The sequence below is a fragment of the Crocodylus siamensis genome, chromosome 15 (assembly GCF_052110815.1).
Source record: "Crocodylus siamensis isolate JL-2025a chromosome 15, ASM5211081v1, whole genome shotgun sequence".
Taxonomy (NCBI): Eukaryota; Metazoa; Chordata; order Crocodylia; family Crocodylidae; genus Crocodylus; species Crocodylus siamensis.
The window spans coordinates 7662374-7684174 of NC_143409.1; the positions used below are offsets into that span (position 1 = coordinate 7662374).

General features: G+C 46.8%; 1 protein-coding gene across 2 annotated transcripts in view; it reads left to right on the forward strand.

Moving 5' to 3' along the window:
* ADAMTS17 (ADAM metallopeptidase with thrombospondin type 1 motif 17) overlaps positions 1-21801 on the forward strand; it is a 274992-nt gene that overhangs the window by 205673 nt on the left and 47518 nt on the right. For both annotated transcript variants that reach the window (XM_090028144.1, XM_090028145.1), the window contains 3 exons: positions 2367-2524; positions 7043-7202; positions 9344-9479. In XM_090028144.1, coding sequence (XP_089884270.1) covers positions 2367-2524; positions 7043-7202; positions 9344-9479 — 454 coding nt within the window. The remainder of the gene's footprint in view (positions 1-2366; positions 2525-7042; positions 7203-9343; positions 9480-21801) is intronic.

Consider the following 21801-nt stretch of genomic DNA (forward strand, 5'->3'; position numbering starts at 1 on the left):
GTGTATGGACCCATCTCTCAAGCAAGGGAAAGCTGAGGCAGCGGCTGCACGTGCCGCAGCTCTTTCCAAGAGGAAGTGGGTGAAGTTGCAGATATCTTTGCTTCTAAATTAGTAGAGTTGCCTTCCACTCTTTCTGTGCTAGGATCTTTCTTGCTTTTTTCCCTACCGGGCTGTTTTCAAGGGGAGATATTTCTACCCCCTGGAGTCTGAACACACAACCTCCCCCTGATTTCAGCTGGATTTACACCAATGAAAATGAGGTGGGATTGGGTCCTTATTGTGCTGTAGCTTATTTTCAAGTGCTGGAGTCCTGGTGGTTTGCAGCTCTATCCAGCAGCCTCACGTAGACCCAGCAATTTCAAGGAGAGGACTTCAGTTGACTTTGGGTGTTTTCTGAAGGCCCAAGATAATGACCTGGATCCCCATATCTAACCATGGTGCATTGCACCTAAGCATGTGTAGGCACCAACCTGGGCCCAGCATTACTCAGTGGAGTGAGAATCAGCACCTCATACTCCTTCATATTGTGTGGTCCTGCCTAAAACATCCCAAGCGAAGCTGATGTCCACAAGCTGTATAGACACACCCCAGCAGATGGAAATGTGTCCATGGCAAGGATCTAGACTGGCACAAATGTTAACATCAAGATTTTGAAAGGGTTGTTGGTGTGCCAGCCTTGCCTGCCACCTGTTGTGCCTGCCCATCTTGTCCTGGTTCCATCAAGCCCACAAGCAGCCAAGATTTGTCTTGCCTTTGCCCCCAAATCTCAGAGCAGACAAAGCATCAAGCTACATCCTGCAGCGGGAGAGATGGCTCCAAGCTGCCTTTCCGTCTCCCGAACCCGGGGAGCACCTGTGACCAAGAAGGCCTCTGAAGAGCAGCCGTAGGGCTGTACTGCATAGTGCCAGCTGCCACTGTGCTCAGGATCAGCCAGAACATGATGCTGTCCCAACACCCATTAGACCCTTATACCACAGGGCATGATCAAAGGTGTCTTACAGCCAGTTCCCACCCTTTGCATTCAAAGCACTTGGGCGATAGCCACATGAAAGGCGAGTCAAGGACTCTGTCCAACACCAGCAGAATGCAAGTGCCTGCAATCTCAGCAAAATTACTCTTAGACCTTTGCGGTCTTGGAGCCTAGAGAGGTTTCATTAGCTTTCTGTCAGAGAAGATTTAGGAAATATCTTTCAGACGTTAATTTTTGGGGCATGGAGGGGGGGAATTAAAACTAATAATAATTCAGAAAACCGTATTATCACTGATAGGAGAGATTAGAGTTAAATGAATCATTAAGGTTCTGCACATATATACAGATTTAAACAAGAACCTTTGGCCCAAACTGCTAAGCTGTCATACTTCAATCAGGTACAGAACAGATAACATTGTACAAGTTTTGCCCATGTTTCTCCAAAATATCAGATGACACACATTTGATATGCACACACCAGCACGCATGGTCTTTACATTTCAAATGTGACTTGTGGTGCTAGTAACCTTTGAAGATCGGTACAGGAAGAACGCTGTAAATCTAACTCACCGTGTACCAATTCATGCTCTCTGTTTACTCTTTCACTCAGCTTGGATGAGAAAAAATGAGCTAGTAAGTGTCTTTCTTTCTCTAGTCAGAAACCAGTCGCTTTTGCTTGATGGTTCTTGTGCATTGGCAAGATGCTGCAGTCCTTCAGTGTTACGTTTAAACTTAAATTCAAACCCTTTGAAAGCCAAAGAAAAACCCTTGAATAATTTGAGCCGCTTTACAATTTGGGGTATAAGCGTTATGTGATGACATGCTTTTAGTACGGGTCCCAAAATGCATTTGGTAAGAAATAGACTGGTGCCCATGCATTGTACTGCTGACTGCCAGAGACTTGCTTAGGGAGCATACGCTCCCCAGTATAAGTAGGCGTTGCACAGTCAAGTCGCTTTGCAAGTTCTTTGCTTTTCATTTGCAGAAGGCGTGGCACAATTTTTCGTTTTCCCTTGAATTCCTGGGCAGTGGGAAGGGAAGGGAAGGGAGGCAGAGACGATGCCTCAGTGGCTAGAAGCCAGAGGACTTGAATTCTTTAGAAAGCAGATCCTAATAAGTCTAAGGTGGTAAAACTCTGCGCAGTGCCAGTTTACGTGACATTCGTCTTCATAAGAGCAATGTTAAGGTGATCAGAGATCCTTTGTACTCCAAAATGCAGACTTCAGCCGCCTTGTCACTAGTCACCTACATCAGTAATACTGTTATTTTTCCTTTAAACTCCCCTCTGTAACTAGACTACTGCCTCTCGCAGTGGCCTTGGGGTTGAATGGCAGTGGCCTGTCTTTCCATGATGGATTTGCTTTCATTTCCTTCTGTATTGTTTGATTATTTCTAGCTTTAAAAGATTCCAGTAAGAGATCCATTAACAGCGACTGGAAAATTGAGCTTCCCGGCGAGTTTCAGATCGCAGGCACGACCGTCCGCTACGTCCGAAGGGGGCTGTGGGAGAAAATCTCTGCCAAAGGACCAACTAAAATACCGCTGCATTTGATGGTAACTTTATGTTCTTCCTTTGTGTTTCTTAAGCGATGCAACAATAGAGGCTGTAAAGCCAAGCTCCAAGTTAAACTGTAATTTTTGCTTCCTCCCCACCTAGAGGTATTCTGCTGCCTCCCCCTTATTCCCCTATCCCCCCGCCCTCAATTTCTTTTGCAGGGTTTCAGAAGCTGCTTGTGAAAGTCGGTGCCTGTGTAACACTGAAACTTAGTTTGTGTCAACAGGCAGGCTCCATAGAAAGCTTCATGCTAATCTCCAGAGGAGATTGAATCTATGATATACATCAGACAGTGAGACACAAAGACATCGTTATGGGTGCAGTTTTCCAAGGGCCTTTGTTTTCTATGCAGATGCCCATTGGCTCCTGAAAAAACATGTCGGCCGAAGAGCTGAGTCAGCTCGTGCCAAGTATGTTGCAGCGTTTGAATGTCATTTTTGTTCATACATATAAAACGTGCAAGTTCAGTGAGTGTGCAAAACCTGTGCCGTTTTTGGCCCTGGATGATGCCTGGGTTTTACATTTCCTGTGATATTTTTTAAAGATTTAAGTGTTGCTGCAGTTGTCTGCTCAGTCCTTCTGTTAGCCAACCTCGCTATTTTATAAGCATGGCCAAATGAGTCAAGAGGCCTCAGGGCTCAGAAGAGCAGGATGCTTTTCCCAGCTCTGTCCCTGACTTACTGTGTAACTTGGGGAACGTCACTTCATGGGTTTTTTTAATTCCATTTCCACCCCTGTAAAATGGAGACAATAGTATTTGACTCACACAGATATTAATAAATAAGCATTTGCAAAATGTTCTGCGCCTCTGGAATGGCAGCCTTCATAAGCGCCCAGTTTGCTCTGCTTCCTGTAATTTCTGTTTTCTGCCCACTTACATTTTTCTCCGTGCTGTTTCTTATCTCTATGACTTTTTGCCTCCCCTAATTACCAAAACTGTCTTTAGACCCAGCTAAGCATTAAACATCTCATAGTGTTTCCTCACCTGGACTTTTAGGGTTCCCCTTGAAACTGCTGTCACCACTCCAGCTTTCGCTGTATAAGCTTTCCATTGCACTGTTTCAAAAGCTCAGATACACAGTAGAGTTTCCCTTGAAGACAACCCCACGGACGACATGGCGTTCCTAGTAGGACTTCCGTGCAAGGGAGCGTTAGCATCATCGTTTCCATTTACCAAAGGGCTTTAGGGACTTACTCAAAGATGCCTATGAGGCCGACTGCAAAACTGGAGCTCAAACTTTTAACATGTGCTCCAACGCGGTCTGAACGTGTCGGAGCAGATTCAATTAACTGAGTCTGCTGGAGCATTTTAACTGGTATGCTTCAGCGTGCTGCAGCATCTCATATATTCGGCAATCCTACGTTTCAAAATGGCAGTGGGGGCGTTTTAACTAAAGCTCATCAGATAGGCATTAGTTAAAGTGCTCCCGCCACCATTTTGAAACATGGGGACACTGAACACATGAGACACTGTGGGCATTTTAATTAGGGCAGCTCCCAAGAGCCCCTCTAATACAAATGTACCCTCCCCCCCACCCCCCGAATACAAGTATAGGTGCCCAAAGAGACTATTCCCCGTGTACCCAGAAGTGCATGTTCTAGTTACTCTGTTAGGGGCTTTGGAAACTCAGATGTCCATGATGGTTGCTTCAGTATTAAGGATGTCACCTGAACAGTTCAGCTGAGATCCAGACCTTCCCCCTGAAAACAAGCCTTTCACACTATATGGATAGAGGAACGTGCCCAGGTTTGGATATGGAAAAATGTTGCATAAGGTTTCTGTGCTTGTGCTAGATCTGAATATCCCAAGGCCTGGCGTGGCTGTGGCAAATGTGCATGTATTTTTTTTTCAGTGGAAGCAATCCCCCCACTCCCTGCAGGAAAACAATTAGATGAGAGGTCCCATGACAGTGAATTTTCTCCACCAAAGCCATTCATTACCATACAAACTGGCATTTTCCTGTAGATCTGAAGAGAAGTGAGATTCCTTCCTCCCTCCTGGAAGAGCTTTATAAACTGGAGAGAGACTAATATCAGCCATTAAAACAAATGTGCGGCCCAAAGTCATTGGGAGAGTAATAAACACAGCTCATTTGAATCAGCATGTCATTTATTTGAAGCTCTTTCCTCAAGTCCAATATTAATCCTTTCCTTGAAACAGGATAGCGGTTTTAATTCTTTCAACACAAGAACGAGGAGGACACTTGCCAGTTACCTCCAAATAGAAAACCGTTGTCCAAACAATGGCGGAGCACACTTGACTGACAAACAGCCAGAAGCCTCGCTCAATCCATTGTGACCTGCATTTGAAACCAATTATATACACACACACAAATTATACGTGGCTACAGAATTGCATGAAATTGGTTTCATATGGGACCTTAAATTCACCAGTCTCTTTTCCCCCATATTGAGATAATAAGGATGTCTTTTAAGGAGCTGTTTTTTAATACTTGAATGCTTGGGGCGTTTCTCCAAATGCATTACTGTAAGTATATTTCTTGGATGGATGGCTGTTTGTGTAGCTAGGCCTGCAGGAGACCTCCTCTTGGCAGCAGTGGAAAACCGAACGTTTGCAGGGCACAGAGCAGCGTTAAACCTGACTGCTTCCTTTATTCAGCAGAAGGAGCTGCTTGTAGCTCATGGGCTGCACTCAAGGCTGGGAGGGATCTGAGTTCTCAGTGAATCGTCTAACATCTGGGCTTCTGCGGGGCAACCATCCCTCTTCAAATTTAACATGACGATTGTCTGGTTCACAGCAGCCTTCACGTTGTATTTGGGTGCAGATTAATGGAACGCCCTCAGACCAAGAGCAGAAATTTTCCTGTTTCCCACATCTTACAGCAGAGACTTTCCCTGCCGGATCCTGTGCTGTGCAGAACAGCCTCCAAGCTGCCGGCCTCACCATGCATTGCACAGATACACAGGATGTCCGCTGTTGCAAGTCGAGCCCAAATGTTCAGCCCATGTAGGTTTTCTGCACTACTGACTTATTGGATAGGGGAATTTTCCCATGCCTTAGGAGGTTGGAGTTGGCAGTCTACCTTTCTGAATAATTGCCTAGCTGCTAGTGAGGTGAATATGTAACATTAATTGTATGCAAGGGAGCCGTCTGTTGGTGTCATGTTTATTACTGAAATCAAACTATGCAAGTTGTGCATGTGTGCATTCGTGTGCGCGCGCGTGTGTGTATGCATGTATGTGTGTGTATGTATGCAGGTATGTATGTGTGTGTGTGTATGTATGCATGTGTGTATATGCACGTATGCATGTATATGTGTGTATGTATAGGTGTATGTATTGCCCAGAAAGATCCTATTCTTTTAATAAGCCCTCCCAGCCCATCCTTACCTCCCACAGTAAGTCATAGGATAGGGGAAATGGGCCCATCTGATCTCATAGTGAGGTTTCGCAGCAGTGAGACTCCCGTAAGTGTGCTGGTCACTCCTGATTTACACTAATGAGCCAGATCAGGCCCCTCTGTCAGTCCAGACAGACCCAGGACTGTGATCCCATCGTGAGTAAATGCAAAGCACCTTCCCCCAGCGTCTTCTTGCTTCTAGTCATCCCAGTCAGTGAATTTCACGGAGTATGAAGGTTGGGAATAGCTGAGAGTCGCATGCTGTTAAAGGCAAGTGTCTCATCTCTGACCCATAGCAGCAATGTCACGGAGAAGTGAGAACTCAGATAGAGCCAATAACATGACCAAAAACGTGTTTTGTTGGGGAAAAGCATGATTCCTTTCTCCCTCCAAATACACCTATATGTATGGAGTACCTATTAAATCCCATTCACGTGGCTTGTCTGTGAGCAGAGGGATGTGTATATTGTAGTTAACGTAATTTCCCAGGGCACATCTGCTGTTAGGTTTGGGGTTTGGGGTGGGGAGAGGTTAACTTGTTTAAGTTGTAAAATGAGCTTTGTGTTAATAAGCATCACTCACATTAATAAACTCAGATACCAGTCAGCTGGGAAGCAATCCTGTGTCGCAGTCAGGAGCTCCCTGCACCCTCCCAGCTCGCCCATCCAGAAGTCTGAACAAGCCGATAGGCCTCATAGAAAACCTGACTTCCTGAAGCAAATTGAGGCACATAGAGTGAATGGCTTTTTAATCCCCTGTGGTCATAAATATAATTGCTGTGTGAACATAAAGTTGACATAATGTTTCCTGCAGTCTAATTACTTCTGTTCTGATAGCCAGAGGCCAACTTGATTGCCCTGGATGCCAAAAATCGATTTTAAAAAAAAAAAAAGACTAATTCCTCAGATTTGACTGCCTAAATCTAGGCCCCAAATTTGAGATGTAGACATTGACCTACATGGTTTGGTTTTTCTGAAGTACCGAGCACCTTTGCCCCTGAAGAACAAGCCACCTTTGTTCAGGTAACTCGGGAAAGATCTGGGTGGCGCTCCTGTTAGAAAGCGTCAGCCTCGCCCTAGCACGGTTCGCTTCACCAGCTCTGCACCCCGGTGCTGCTCAGCATCTCGTGACAACCTGTCTTCTGCTGCCAAACCAGGTGCTGTTATTCCACGACCAGAATTACGGAATTCATTACGAGTACACCATCCCCGTCAACTACACCGCCGAAAACGGGAGCGAGCCCGAAAAGCAGCCGGATTCCTTGTACATCTGGACGCACAGCGGCTGGGAAGGATGCAGCGTGCAGTGCGGCGGAGGTAAGGCCGTGCGGGAGCAGGGGGTCGTCGTTTTGCACGGGGTTTGCACAGACAGGCAGGAAAGAAGCCAGCGCTGCCAGAGCCTGGGATGCAAATGAAAAGGGCCATGACCGTGGGGTCAAATCAAAGCTCGTTTTCACTACATCTGTCAGTTTCTCGTTTGCGTCCCAACTGCTGATTTGCGCCTGGGCTTTTGGCAGGGCCACTGCTCTGTTGGCTCGCTCCCGCATGACGGAGCTGCACCTGGATGAGTGCTTCGCTGATGGCTCGCGGCACCGCGTGCAGCCCCGTGTCTCCAGGCCCTGTCAGATTCTTGGAGCAGAGTTTTCACAGGTGTGCCTGGATGTTGGCCGAGAGACGCTTCCTTCCCCGAGGACAAAGGGGAGGGGGGCTGTCGGTTATGACAACTCACTGCAGATTGCATGAGCAACAGTTCACGAAGGGTGAGCTTTCTGGGTGCACGTTCGCACTCTGCAGATTGTGCTTCTCAGTGGGCCTGTCCCAGACAACAGGATGCCCGGAGGTAGTTTCACCTGCTGTCGGCCAGAAGCAGACAGCGGGGAACACTACAGCTGCAGCCATCCGTTAGGTTCCCGCAAGGAGGAGAGGCAACTTCAAGTCTGTCCTGGAAACAAAATCTCTCCCCGCAGCCCCTTCACAACCACCACTGCACGGCACTAACCCCATCTGTCCATGGAGCTAAAGCGTGTTCAGCCTGTCCTGTGACAGGTTTGCCAGCGTCACTGTGTGAAACTCTTCATTTTATTTTCTTTCTAGAAAGCACTGATTTAAAATCTGACCTCTTTAATTTCCTCCGAAAATCCCAGTTTCTTCCAACCATTGAGTCCTCACGAGAGCAAACTCGAAACCTCTTTGCAGTGTCACGAGAGCAAACTCGAAACCTCTTTGCAGTGTCACGAGAGCAAACTCGAAACCTCTTTGCAGTGTCTTATGTATAATAGCCCAGCCACATGGGGAGCGCCACTAATGTCATTCTCTGGCAGCAAGCCTCCCACCAGCAGTAGTCTTGGATACATCTGCTGTGCTTAAGCGCTTTGGTTTTCAGGCACATTTCACCACTTCCATCTGGGACTCTCAGACTGTACGAACTCACGTACAATTTTGAACCAATTGTACTTTCAATCATCAGGAGCATATATTAAGTCTTTATATTACGCTGGATTGTCTACTGATAGATCTTAATGGATTTCTTTTTCCTGTTGCTCACAAATTACAGGAGCTCTATTTGTGCAGTCCAACTTCAGGTTACGGTGGCAGAAGCCCATTCAAAATGCACAGTATTATAAAGTTCAAGTGACATGGTGCACTGGTGGCGTTTTCCTCCAGGGACTTCAGCGTTGATTCGTCTTGTCCCAACACGGTGTTTTCACATGTTAGTAAAATGTTGAACCCAAGAGCCACATTTTGGTTGCCTCGGTGGCACTGTGGCCCCTTTGTCAGTTGATGTGTGGACAAAACTTACCTGGAAATAGTAGAACTGCTCTCGAACCTGGTGTTTCCAGGCAGCAGTCGTTTTGAAGGTAGCGCTCAAGGCTTGGAAATGATTGATATTTTGTCTGCTCATTTTGCTGCTGGTAAAATCCGCCTTAAGCCCAGTTTTTTTAAATTGGTCACTCCTTTAAAGACTTGTCCTTCACTTCATTAAATAAGTTGGATGCCAGTGAGTGTGAAGGAGGAGAAGCCCAGCTGTTCAGCAGGAAGCTCAGGTGGAGGGCTGCATCAGAGGTCGTTATTAGCCATTTGCTGTTCATTCCTATATTAAGGGATGTGGGAGTCATGGCAGCATGTATAGTAGGAACCCAGATCCAACCAGATTGCTTTCAAGATTGCATTGACTTTAAGACTTAGAAGATATTGCTCAGCCTGCTAACACTGCCAGAGCATGATCATTGCAGAAAGAGATGCAGTTTTCCTGGTAAGACAGTGGAGTTTAGAGAGAGGGCAGAGAAGACCGGGAACAAATCGCCTGCAGACATTAGCTCTATAAGTGATATGTCATGTTGGGCAGAGAGAACTCTGCTTTGGAGACTCTTTCAGTCGCATGATCTTAAATAGTTTGCAGCCCTGGACAATTAACTAGCTTCTTGATTTCTAGCTCTTTGATTTGGTTTCACTTTCAGGTGAGCGGAAAACCATCGTGTCCTGCACGAGAATTGTTAACAAGACCATGACACTGGTGAATGACAGCGAGTGCCAGCGTGCAACTCGCCCGGAGCCCCAGATCAGGAAGTGTAACACGCACCCCTGCCAGTCACGGTAAGAAGTTACAAAAAATAGGAGTCGACTTCTCTCTCTCCCAATTGCCCACCTCCAAAGCATCACCCTGCAGGACATCATGGAGGTGTCTGGAGGGATTGGGGCCCATTGCTTGCTGCAATGTCTGGCTGTGATACTCTGGCTCCATTTGCAGAGCAGATCAGATGTTCGTTGTCTTTGTGCCTGTTTCATTTGCAGCCACTAAGTCAAGATTCCACTTGCACATGTAAACCGCTTTGGAAACTTGCCCACCCTTGGCTGAAAGTGCTGGAGAGCCAAAACACTTGTTGTATGAAGCCTGACAAGGTCTGAGTCTCACCTTGTTTCCATAATCAGCACAGTGCAGGGCCTGGTTAACTCTCACATCCCGCTGCGGGGGAAAAACCTAAGCCCTTCAACCTAATCTGGTCCACGACTGTAGTCCATGCCTGATCTGTATCAGCTGACTAATTTAGATTATGAGCATTTGACTGGGACATTATCCTTCTCTGGGTTTCACATGGCTCTGTGCTCAGAGCCCAATTCAGGAAGGCACTGAAGGGTATCTCTAGTATCTTTATACTGGTGCATAAAATCACTCCTTTTGGGGCACTCCTTTTGATACCGGCTGCCAACTAGACATTAAGCCATTGATTACTACCCTCTGAGCCCGATGCTGCAGCCAGTTTTCTATCCAGCTTACAGTCCATTCTGCCAGCCCATACTTCCTTAGCTTGCCTGCAAGGATGTCGTGGGACACCATATCAAAAGCCTTGCTAAAATCCAGGTACAGGCACCTGAGCTAACTAGTTGATTGCCCTGATTTCTCAGGAAGTATGAGACCACCTCCCCTGTTGCCCCTTCCTGCTTGCTCTTTCTCCAGGTCTTCTGCTTCCTGACTTGCCTCAGGGCTTTGGTCTCCATCCCCCTAGAGAACCTAGTTTTAAAGCCCTCCTCACTAGATTAGCAAGCCTGTCTGTGTGCAGTACCCAAGGTAAGGCTGCCTCCCTGGCTCTAGAAGCAGAGGCAGTACAGCCATGGTCATGCAGCACGGCACAGGGTGGGGTTGATGAGCCATGCTGCTAAGAGCCTGCCTCCTGCCTGAATTGCACTGAAGCCAGTGAAACTTAAGCAGGTGGTTGGAGGAAAGCACACGCTTAAATGCTTTCTGCAGACAGATTCAGGGCTCAGTAAGTAGTGCAATAAAAGCCCTCTCCTTCATCTCCGTGAAAAGTGATACAAATCAACCTTATTAAACCAAGTTGGTGATGAAATCATAAATTCACCTACAAACCTCATCCTGGGAGCAATTCCTCATGTTATTTTTCCTTTCCCCTCTTGACTGTGTGAAGTCTCATGTAATTGATTTGAACACTTCCATTTTTGATAGAGATAAAGGCCCCTGGTTCATGTAGATAGCTCTGTAGCTATCGACTGTAGTTCTGTGGTCAGTATACAATAACAGTCTGTAATACTGACAGTCCGATAGTGCAGTCAGAGCAGCACAGTTCCTGTTGCATCTAGTCAGGTAATAGAGGACACAGAAATGTTCCTTTCAAGCTTCTCTTACTAGGACATATGACAAGTGAGAAGAAACACAGAAAAGCTGTGTTAAAATTGGAGTGATGTTCTGATTTAGTCCACTAGACCAAGGCAATGCCATGTAATGTCATGGTGAGCCTTTGTTCTTAATGACCCAGAACAAAAGTGATTTTCCGTTCTGTTCAACACAGTGCTGTGTGCATAAGCACAGTAGCTCATAGCCTCCGTGAGGTGCTTGACCTTGCATGGCACAAAGACAGAGCATTGTGGCTGTAAGAGCAAGTACAAAAATGAACAGGGGCTCTAGATCCTGTTCTCTTTGAGCGCAGCTGCCAGCTCACTCCTGATCAGTAGAGATTCATAGATTCATAGATGCTAGGGTCGGAAGGGACCTCAATAGATCATCGAGTCCGACCCCCTGCATAAGCAGGAAAGAGTGCCGGGCCTACATTACCCCAGCTAGATACACATCCAACCTTCTCTTGAATACCCCCAGGGTAGGGGAGAGCACCACCTCCCTTGGGAGCCCGTTCCAGACCTTGGCCACTCGAACTGTGAAGAAGTTCCTCCTAATATCTAATCTAAATCTGCTCTCCTCCAGCTTGTGGCCATTATTTCTTGTAACCCCCAGGGGCGCCTTGGTGAATAAATACTCACCAATTCCCTTCTGTGCCCCCCTGACGAACTTATAGGCAGCCACCAGGTCGCCTCTCAACCTTCTCTTGCGGAGGCTGAAAAGGTCCAGTTCCTCTAATCTCTCCTCATAGGGCTTGGCCTGCAGGCCCTTAACCATACGAGTGGCCCTTCTCTGGACCCTCTCCAGGTTATCCGCATCTTTCTTGAAGTGCGGCGCCCAGAACTGCACGCAGTACTCCAGCTGCGGTCTGACCAGCGCCCGATAGAGGGGAAGCATCACCTCCTTGGACCTATTTGTCATGCATCTGCTGATGCACGATAAAGTGCCATTGGCTTTTCTGATGGTTAGCCATTGGCTTTTCTGAAGGCTTGAGAAGAACTTTATAGCCCCAGAGTGTGAAGGCTGCAGATCGTGGCTTTGCCCTGGCCCGGACCAAGATGCCCCCATGGCAAGATCTCAGTGGCCCTGGAGCAGCCCCCTGCCCTGTCCTGCCACATACCCTGCCAGCGCGGCTGGGGCCGGTCTCCATGGCAACCCCAGCCTTGCACTATCACAGCACAGCTGCTGCTGGGATCTCCATGGAGACCAGCCCTGGCCATGAGGGCAGGGGCTGCTGGGAAATGGAGTCCATTGCTGGCTGGATCCGGCCCGCAAGCCGGACTTTGCCCACCCCGGTCTAGATCCATCCTCTTTCAAACCCCCGTTCAGGTTCAAAATCTTCATAGCAAAGAGCAGTCGTTGATATCAAGAGAGTCACATCTAAAGCTTCTGAGCTCCTTCTGCTCAGGTGGACCCTCTCTCCTTCCACGGTTTGCTCCTCTGGAAAGCAAAAGGGGATCTCTGCTCTTTGAAAGAGTGTGGCATGCAGTGGACTCAGGTTCTGCTCCCCCAGAAGCTGACATCCCATCTTTCATAGGACCATAAAATCATAGAAAATTAGGATCAGGAGGTCATCTTGTCCAACCCGCTGCTTAAAGCAGAACCATCCCTAACTACATCATCCCAGCCGAGGCTTTGTCCAGCCAGGTCTTAAAAACCTTCGAGGATGGAGACTCCACCACCTCTCTGGGTAACCTGTTCCAGTGCTTTACTAACCTCCTAGCGAGAAAGGTTTTCCTAATATCCAACCTAAACGTCCCTTGCTTTGGCCCCTTGGCTTTGGCCCCTGTTTAGCCTCTGTTCATGCTTGGGCTATCAGAAAGCACAAAGACCTCATTCTTTTCTGTGTCCTGTACCTAGACTCAGAGCTCAGCAGCAAGTGATCCTGCCTCCCAAAAGGCACCGTGGTGCTGGCTTCAGACCCATCCAGTTCACACTGTCCTCCACACTTTGCTGACTTCACCTGCTTGCACCCGTAACTCTGTAACTTGATTCTAGTATCTGGGGCAGGCCCCTACTTCAGAGAAGGCTTTGTTTCCTTCCCTACAGCCTACTGGTTTTGCACAGCCCTCCATAGTGGGTCTCTCCACCAATGAAGCTTCAAAATAGCTGAGCCATCTGCCATCTCTCTCTGTATTCTAGACCAGAAGCCACTAGATAGTGCAAGTGTCATCACTATTCTCCCATGGTGCCATGTGTCCACATGAACCAGGCTCTGTCAGATTAAGACCTAACATGCTTTTTCTCCGTGCAATATGTGGCTGTTGTACAACACTGTGGACGCACTGCTATTGAGGTCCCAGCACAGCTATCAGAAGCAGCAGTTCCTAGGAGGTGATGAAAGGCATTATAGGATACTTTGCATATCCATAGGAACTGTGAAAGTTGGAGTCCCCAGTAATTTCCATGGGGAGGTTTCATAAAGAACATGGTGCTAGCACCATTTTCAAGTCATTGCCTCAGGTGGGAGCAAGGGAAAGCACGTGCTCCTTGCTCAGCCCAAAACGTGGCCATAGGGTCATCTGAAGAGCCTGAAAGTGGAAACTGGTGGGAAAGCAGACAGGACAAGAGGTCTCCAGGGGCAACTCTAGGGAAATGGAGCAGGTCACTGTGCTCAGCCTGCTGTGGTCAGATATTCACTCCCAGTAGGCCGGTGCATTGTTGGGAAGACTTCAGCATGAACCTAAAAGCTGTCAGAGCCCCAAGAGCCATGGCACATCCCTCTAGTGAGATGCAACGATTGTGGGTGAAGGGACTGTGCTGTTCTCCACCTTCTCTACAGCCCCTCATGCATTCCCTGCTCTGAACAGCGAGCAGTGACCGTGAGCCGAGTTAAGGATGGAGTTAAATCACATGCACAAACACACATCCCAGACCTGCTAATATTACCTTCACATGTCCAAATTGCCTTGCTTTTTATGGATTCCCGTCTCAGCCTTAGTGTTATTCCAAGATAGCTGTTTTTCTGTTCAGAGTTATCAGGCAAAGTTATTGGCATAATTAAGCTCAAGTATCCTCAAAAGCAGGTTAGTGACACAGTGATGCTCTTACCAGTCCATTTTGTCAGATCCATGGCAACAAACACCAATGTGCTTAGTACCCAGAAAGGCCGCAAACTCCTGCTGACGATCTGACAGACCGCATTCCCTTGCTCCCTCCGTGTAGACCACACTTTCACACTTAACATGCTTTTGACTGGAAACATTTTCAGAAGCACATTCTCCGTGTCTCTGTAGAATTTAAATTTCCACTTGCATTTGCCCACCCAGATATTAGAAATGCATGCTTAGCATACTCTCTGACCAAGAACATCTTAAAGAAACCATTCTCTTTCACCATGTCAATGCTTTTTTATGAGCCCTGAATTTGTTTTAGGGTTTCAAGTAAAATTATTATAGCATCTTGTTACAATATGATCCTTTCCTATTTCCCTTCTGTGCTCAGTGCTTTACCTGGGAAGAAAGGAACAATGGCTTCCTTCTTTATGGAGTCAATCTACTGTCTTTCATTTCTCTGGAAATTGCACTTCTACCCTAAGTTCAAATACAATCACTTTAGGGAAGATCTGCCTTTTGGAAAGGCAATGCACTGGATGGATCTCAGCGGGCTTGGGCTCCGTTCCTGGTTCTTCCACTGACTTGCTGTGTATGACTTTTGGCAGGTCTTTGCCCTCACTGCCCCGCTTTCAGTCCTTATCTAGTTAGATGACAGTTTCTTTGGGGTTGAGAGGAGACTTTACTGTGGGTGTGTAACAGGGGACCTAATTGCTATTGGAGTTTGTAATGGAAATAAAAAGTCATAAGGCCCATTAACCATAAGGTGAGCTGAAAAAAACAAACAAAAAAGATGCCATGTCAGTAATAAGTGTCTGTCTTCTACCATAATACCAAAATGCATTCCAAATTATCCATCCCAGTGAAATCTTGGGAAAACCAGAGGAGGTGGGGCTAAGGGTAGTAACTGGGCAACCAGGGAGAAGATCAGAACCCAGCAGTTGCAGCACAGGATCTGAAAAGCCAAGGAAAGCCTGAATGAAGAATTTAATTCACTAACATGTTTTAAAATAAAATATCAGAAAGTAGAACATAAAATAAGTTTTGTTGAAACTGGCAAAAATAAAAGAATCTTTCATTCTTTATTATTGTTACTCTTTCGCCTTCTACAATGCCTCTTTTTCTTCCTATTTTATTTTTTCCTTGACCCTCTTTTTCCATTAAATGCTTTACAGCTTCCTTTCCTGTCTCAGCTGCACCCTATTAGCACCTCTTTATTCTAATCCTCTGCCTAGCTCTATAGATATTTCTTACAAAATCTTGCTGGAACAATATGGAATCTGGATTTTTGCATACGGTGTGTATGGGTCACTTCCAATATACTGAGCACCAGCCTAAATATATAGGCAGACCCAGCCCTCGTGTTGGCACAAGGCTTAGAAATCGCAGATCACATCAGCTGTTATTACTGAAAACTTAGGTCGGCCAGTGGCCACACACTTCAGTGTGCATGGTCAGGGGCAGGGACTGTGAGCATTAAGCTGTTCTCACCTAACACAATCCCAGCACCAAAAACTCCTAGAGCTTCCTATTCCTAAAGGCTAGGGATAGACATTCAAAAAGCCTGAGCCTGAATTGATTCACTCTTTGCAGATTAGTTTAACCTGCCAAGCGTGAACTGATTCGGAGGTGAACAGACATTCCCTTTTCATTCCAGAAATGCAGGCACATGCCTGCAGTGGCTCAGGCTAGAAGCCGGGGGGGTGGGGGCCACTAAAGCAGCCCTCCCTTCCCTTGAACAGTACTGAGCAGGGGGGAAGGCATGGCCAGCCCCCAGCAGGATGCTCTGATTAGGGAGGGGTGTAAACCCCCCGCCCTACCTGCACTGTCTCAGGCTTTTCTCTCCACTCACTGCTCAAGAGGTGGGAGTGTTGCCAGACCCCAGCCCCCAGCCAGCACTCTGAGGCAAAGCAGGGGTGTGCAGAGCATGCATCTGTTGATGATACGGAGCTTTTCAATCTCCCTCTCCTTGTCTGCAAATCTGACAGGGCTGCAAACCAGCAGGGGGGCTGATAAAACCACAGCATTATCAGCCCATCACTGTTATCAACCCTCTCTCATTAGTTCCAGCTCTTCTTATACAGCTTTTTCTAAGGAGGGACATTGCCAATTGACTTGTTGATTAGCTGCAAAAAGCCCTAAAGGGGTACTGTTCTGTCTGCCTGTCCCAGTGAAATTGGAGGTGCACGCACACAGGCACCTCTCAGCATTAGCTAGCATACCACATGCCTAGGGTCCATGCTGTGGGAGATGGGAGGGAGGGAGGGAGGGAGGGGTGACTTTCTGCTTGAGCAGCAAGCAGCAAGGGAAGCCAGGCAGATCCTGCTGTGCCTGCAGTCTCCCCTGGAGCTCTGGCTAGGGAGGAGAGGGGCAGGCCCAGCCCTGTTCTTTGGAGCAGAGAGCACAGCCTAGCCCAGCCCAACCCAGGGCTGCAAAGCATCTGGGATGCTGGGGGATTCTTGTTTAACTTAAACCAGGAAGGGGCCTGGGGCAGACATTGCATAAACTGGTTTGACCCAAATCAGATCATTCTGATACTACATTCAACCAGGTTGATTTTAAACCAGTTGCAGCCATTTTGAAACTGGTGTATGTGCACTGAACTTATGTTTACAGGTTTAAACCAGTTTCTGACCACTTAAACTGGTTTATGTGTAATGTCTGTCCCTAGCCAAAGTGTGCGGTGGCCTGTATGCAAGCCCTGTTAAATAGACTCTTCTTTAAAATAAAGTAAAACCACTGACGTTAATAAGGAGTGAGTTCTTGCTGGTTTCTCTTGGATTTTCTGATGCTTCTGCCTTTACAGAGCAACAACACCCAAGAATTCCTCCTCTCATCTGTGCCGAGTGCCACAGATTTTGGGAATTCATGTGTTCCCTGCCTGGGAACAGCAGACTGGACTGAGTCCATTCCCCTGCTATCCCAGTCCCCGTATCATACAATCCCAGCCATGCAATAAGCAAGCTGCATGCTAACAGTAATTAGGGGTTTTGCCTTGCAACTGCTATTAAAAAGGTTTTTTTTCAACCTCACTGTTTGGGTGATTAGCAGGGATGCTGGTTTTCTCTGATTCAAAAAAAATCCCCCATTTTCAGGTTAAAGAAAGTAACCCAAAATCCACACTTTTCTATGATCAAAATGAAATACTACTATATATACATCTATGTGACAGAGGCATTTCTTTTTAATCATGGAAAAATGTGGATTTTGGGTTACTTTTTTGAACCTGAAAATTGGGGATTTTTTTTAATCAGAGAAAACCAGGATCCCTGGACTGATTAGAAACTTTCTCCTAACTTCCAGCCTAAATTTACGCATCCACTTTTATACACCAATTTATTCTTGTGCTGACATTTTCCTTTATCCAAAATAGCTCTTCTCCCTCCCTTGCTTTTCCCTTTTCTTCCTTCCCCTGAATGAATCCTATCCCCAGGCTAAATAAGCCATGCTTTTTTCATCAGTTCTGGCAAAAGAGGCTGTCCATTCCCTGATCATCTTAGTGACCCTCTTCAGTTTGAGTTTTCATCTTTCTCGAACATAGGTAATCTGAGCTGTACACAGCCAGTACTGTAGGCATGGCTTCATTTGTACTTCGTACATGGCATTAATACTTCCCTGTCTTAGGAATACTTCTTCACAGTTACGTCATGTTGATATATCATAGTTACCCTGTGATTGACTAGTACATCCAGATCTTGCTCCCCCATTAGTTATCTCCAATGACTGATGAGCTCCTAGCTTACAGCAGAAATTCACACTATTAGTTCTTAGGGCATAACCTTGCATTTTGTCCTGGTTATTTTTGGTACACTTTCTACCACTTCAGTCCTCCAGGTCATCTCATTTCATTCTTTTTGTATGTTATCGCAGTCCTCTGCTGTATTGACAATGCTCCCAAGTTTTATCATCAGCACATTTTGTTAGCACACGCTTCCTTTTTCTGCCATGTTCATTAATGAAAAGATTAATGAAATGGGACTGCATCTGAGACTGGGCCTAGAGGAGCTTCTCTAGCAACCTCCCTCTCTCCCAGTGACTCCCCTTTCAACCCTAACCATTGTCACCTCCCCTCTACCAATTTCTTACCTACTTCACAGTTCTTCTACTAATCCTCAGTGCCTTACTGGCATCTAGCTGGGTTAGAGCTAGTTCATTTCCTTTGTCTAGGACATGGGTTTCCAACCTTTTTTAATACGTGTACCCCCGGCAGCCAGACACACAGAAGGGTTGGCGCACGGCTGGACATGGAGTAGCGTCAGTGCAGGGTGGTGGAGGGTGGCGGCAGCGGTCACATGTTAGCTTCCGGCCGCCTCTCTCCCCCCACACCTGGGCAGCACCTGTGCAGCCTGCAGAGGGGCACCACTCCCCCGTCTCTGCTCCCAGGAGGTGGCAGAGTGGGGTGGAGGGTGGCGGTGCTCCATATCCACCCACTTGCATGAACCCCCTATGGCCTTCCCAAATACCCCTGGGGTACGCATACCCCTGGTTGGCAACCCCTAGTCCAGGAGATCACTTATCAAAAAGAGACACCAACACTGCATTTTATGCTATTTTGCTTTTGTTTCCACATCTTTAGTTATTCTTTTCTCCAAGGCATAGATTCATAGTCAGAAGGGACCTCAGTGGGCCATCTAGTCTGACCCCCTGCCCCTGGCAGCCAAGAAAACAGTCACCAACCCTGGGGTCATGTGATCCCAGCCAGGTGCCTGTCCAGTCTCTTTTTGAGGACCTCCAGGGCAGGTGAGAGCACCACCTCCCTTGGGAGCCTGTTCCAGATCCTGGCAGCCCTGACCATGAAGAACTTTCTGATAATCTCCAGCCTAAACCTTCTGTCCTGTAGCTTATGGCCATTGTTCCTTGTCATTCCAGGGGATGCCCTGGAGAACAGATCGTCGCCTACTTCTTGTTGCTCTCCCCTTATGCCACCATAAGGTCCCCTCTCAGCCTTCTCTTGGAGAAGCTGAAGAGGTTAAGGTCCCTGAGCCTTTTCTTGTAGGGCCTTCCCTGCAGGCCTCTAATCAGGCTAGTCCTTCTTTGGACCCTCTCCAGGTTGTCCACATCCTGCTTGAACTGCGACGTTCAGAACTGGACGCAGTACTCCAGCTGCAGTCTGACCAGTGCTGCATAGAGGGGGAGAATCACTTCCCTGGACCTGTTTGTGAAGCACCTACGGATGCATGACAAGGTGTGATTGGCTCTGCCAACTGCTTCATCACATTGGCAACTAGACAAGCCATCACATTGGCCTGTTTAGGTGAGCCTGGATCTGGTTCCTCCTCTCCAGGGTGTTAGCTGCACCCCATAATTTTGTGTTGTCCACGAATTTGGACAGGGTGCTTCCCACTCCCTCATCCAGATCACTAACGAAGATGTTGAACAGCACCGGCCCCAGAACTGAGCCCTGAGGGACTCCACTGCCCAATCCACTGCATGTTGGGAGGCTGTTGAGATCAGACCAATGGGCCTGTACTAAACAGGATCACTGTTTCCCCCTTTCTTTCTGCATCTTCCCTTTCCCCACTTCTGAGTTAGTTTCCTGCATTGGCCTCCTCATGAAGCTCAGACACCACCATAAACCATCTGTAGAAAATTTCCAGTGCCAAAACTGAGCTGGCTGGAGCTGTTGGCCAAAGCCAGATGCAAGTGACAGTCAAGTCCACATGTTGCAGCTGCCTGCTAGGCAAGTCTCAGCAGTCAGAGTATATTATGCCAATGTTGAATGCTCAGTGGTCCCTCCCTGTTCAAAGCCAGAATGACTTCAGTGTCCCAGTTTTTACCTGAAAGCACTTACCGATGCCAATATGTCTGGAAGTCTTGTACACCTCATTATAAGATGTATGAAACAAGAGCAGGGTTATGGCTGGCAGTCCCACACATACAGCTGTAGGGATGGAGAAATATTCCCAATGGGGTATTGGTTTGAAATAGATTACACTTGGTTTGAAATAGATTACTTCCAGAGAGCTATCGGTCACTCTCTGTAGAGGCCTTCCCAAAGAAGGCAGAAATTCAGTGGCCGACCTGTTATAAAACCTAGTTACACAATTCCAGAGTAAAAGTTGGCTTCAAATAGAAGAAAGCTAAAAATATCCCTTGAAATAAATCATTATGATCCTTAATTTTGTAGAGGGTTGTTAACTACTGAATATGGCCAGTTAATTGATGTTAGTACTTGCTTTGGAAATATTAAGTGCTAGCCTGAGGTTAATAATAATATTATTATACAGGCTCACCACACACTTTACAAATTCTACATATAGGAGTTATCCATCACTGAAATGAAACCTCCCTTGTGGTAGAGCTGGTTTCATGGATTTGGAGCCAAAAGACCAAAAGGATCATACAATCATAGAAACGTAGAGGTGGAAGGGACCTCACAAGGTCATCTAGTCCAGTCTCCTGCTCAAGACAGGGTCATCCCTGAGTAAAACATCCCAGCCAAAGGGACCATTAGTAGATCGTTGTGTGTGTAACCTTCTGGGTAACACAAGCTATAGAATTTCACCCAATAACCTTTGTATTCAGCCAGTAAGTTGAGTTTGATGGAAGCATCTCAAAAGGCATCCAGGCTTGATTCAAGAACAAGAGACAAAGAATCCATCACTTCTCTTAAGAGTTTGTTCCTCCAGCAAACCACCCTCAACATTAAAAATGTGCACCCGATTTCTAATTAGAATGTGCAGGGATTTAAAGCAGAGAGCTATTGGTCCTCATTCTGCCTTCCTCTGTGTTGAACTGGATTTTATCCCCATTACAGCTCTTGCTTATACACTGTAATCAAGCTACCTTCTTTTCCAAAAGGCGTGTAGATTGACCTGTTAAGTCTCTCATTGCTCATGTATTTTCTCCAGCCTGTGGATCACATTTGTGTGGTTCATCTGTATCCTCTCTCCTATTTTCAATGTTCGTGGATGCCTAAACAGTGCTTGGGCTTTCTGTACTGTTCTCAGCAATGCTGCATGCCGAGCTAATATTGCCTCCCCACTCCTACTCATTCCTCCCCTGTTTATACTTTGATGACAAGGTGTCTTAGGCATTTGGGCTAAATACAAACAGTCAAAAAGGCTGAATCAATTCAATCTTCATAGGTTAGTCTAAGCTGCATAGATTGAACCAATAAGCAAATGAACAGACATTCACTTTTGATTCTGGAAATGCAGCCACATGCCTGCAGTGGCTCTGGCCAGGAGCCAGGAGACACTAGATCATGCCTCCCTGTTTGGCTGGAGCAGACAGCTTGGGCCAAGGCTAGCTCACCCATCCTGCAAGGAGCAGGAGGGGGGGCGTTGTGGGGGAGGTGCAAAGCATCCTGGGATGCTGGGAGACTGTGAGTTAGTTTGGGTCTGGAGGGGATCTGGGACAAAAGTTCAGTAAACTGATTTAGCTTAAATCAGTTAAGTCTGATACTATATCCATCCTGGTTTATCTTAAACCAGTTTCAGCCATTTTGACAATGGTTTATGTGCACTGAACTTCTGTTGTGTTGAAGACTTGAACCAATTTCCAGTCACTTATATCAGTTTCTGTGTAACTTCTGTCCCTAGCTTTGATGACTTCTCTCTGAAGTTGTCCTTTAGAAGCAAAAAAATCAGTTTAAACTTTCAAAAACTGCCTAGAAAAGCTACCTGGGATCAGCAAATGGCAAAACCACCAAGAAGTTGTCCTCCACTTGCTAGAAGGGACAAGAACAGGAGAAACCAATATGGGCCCAGGAGACAAATGAAAAAGATCT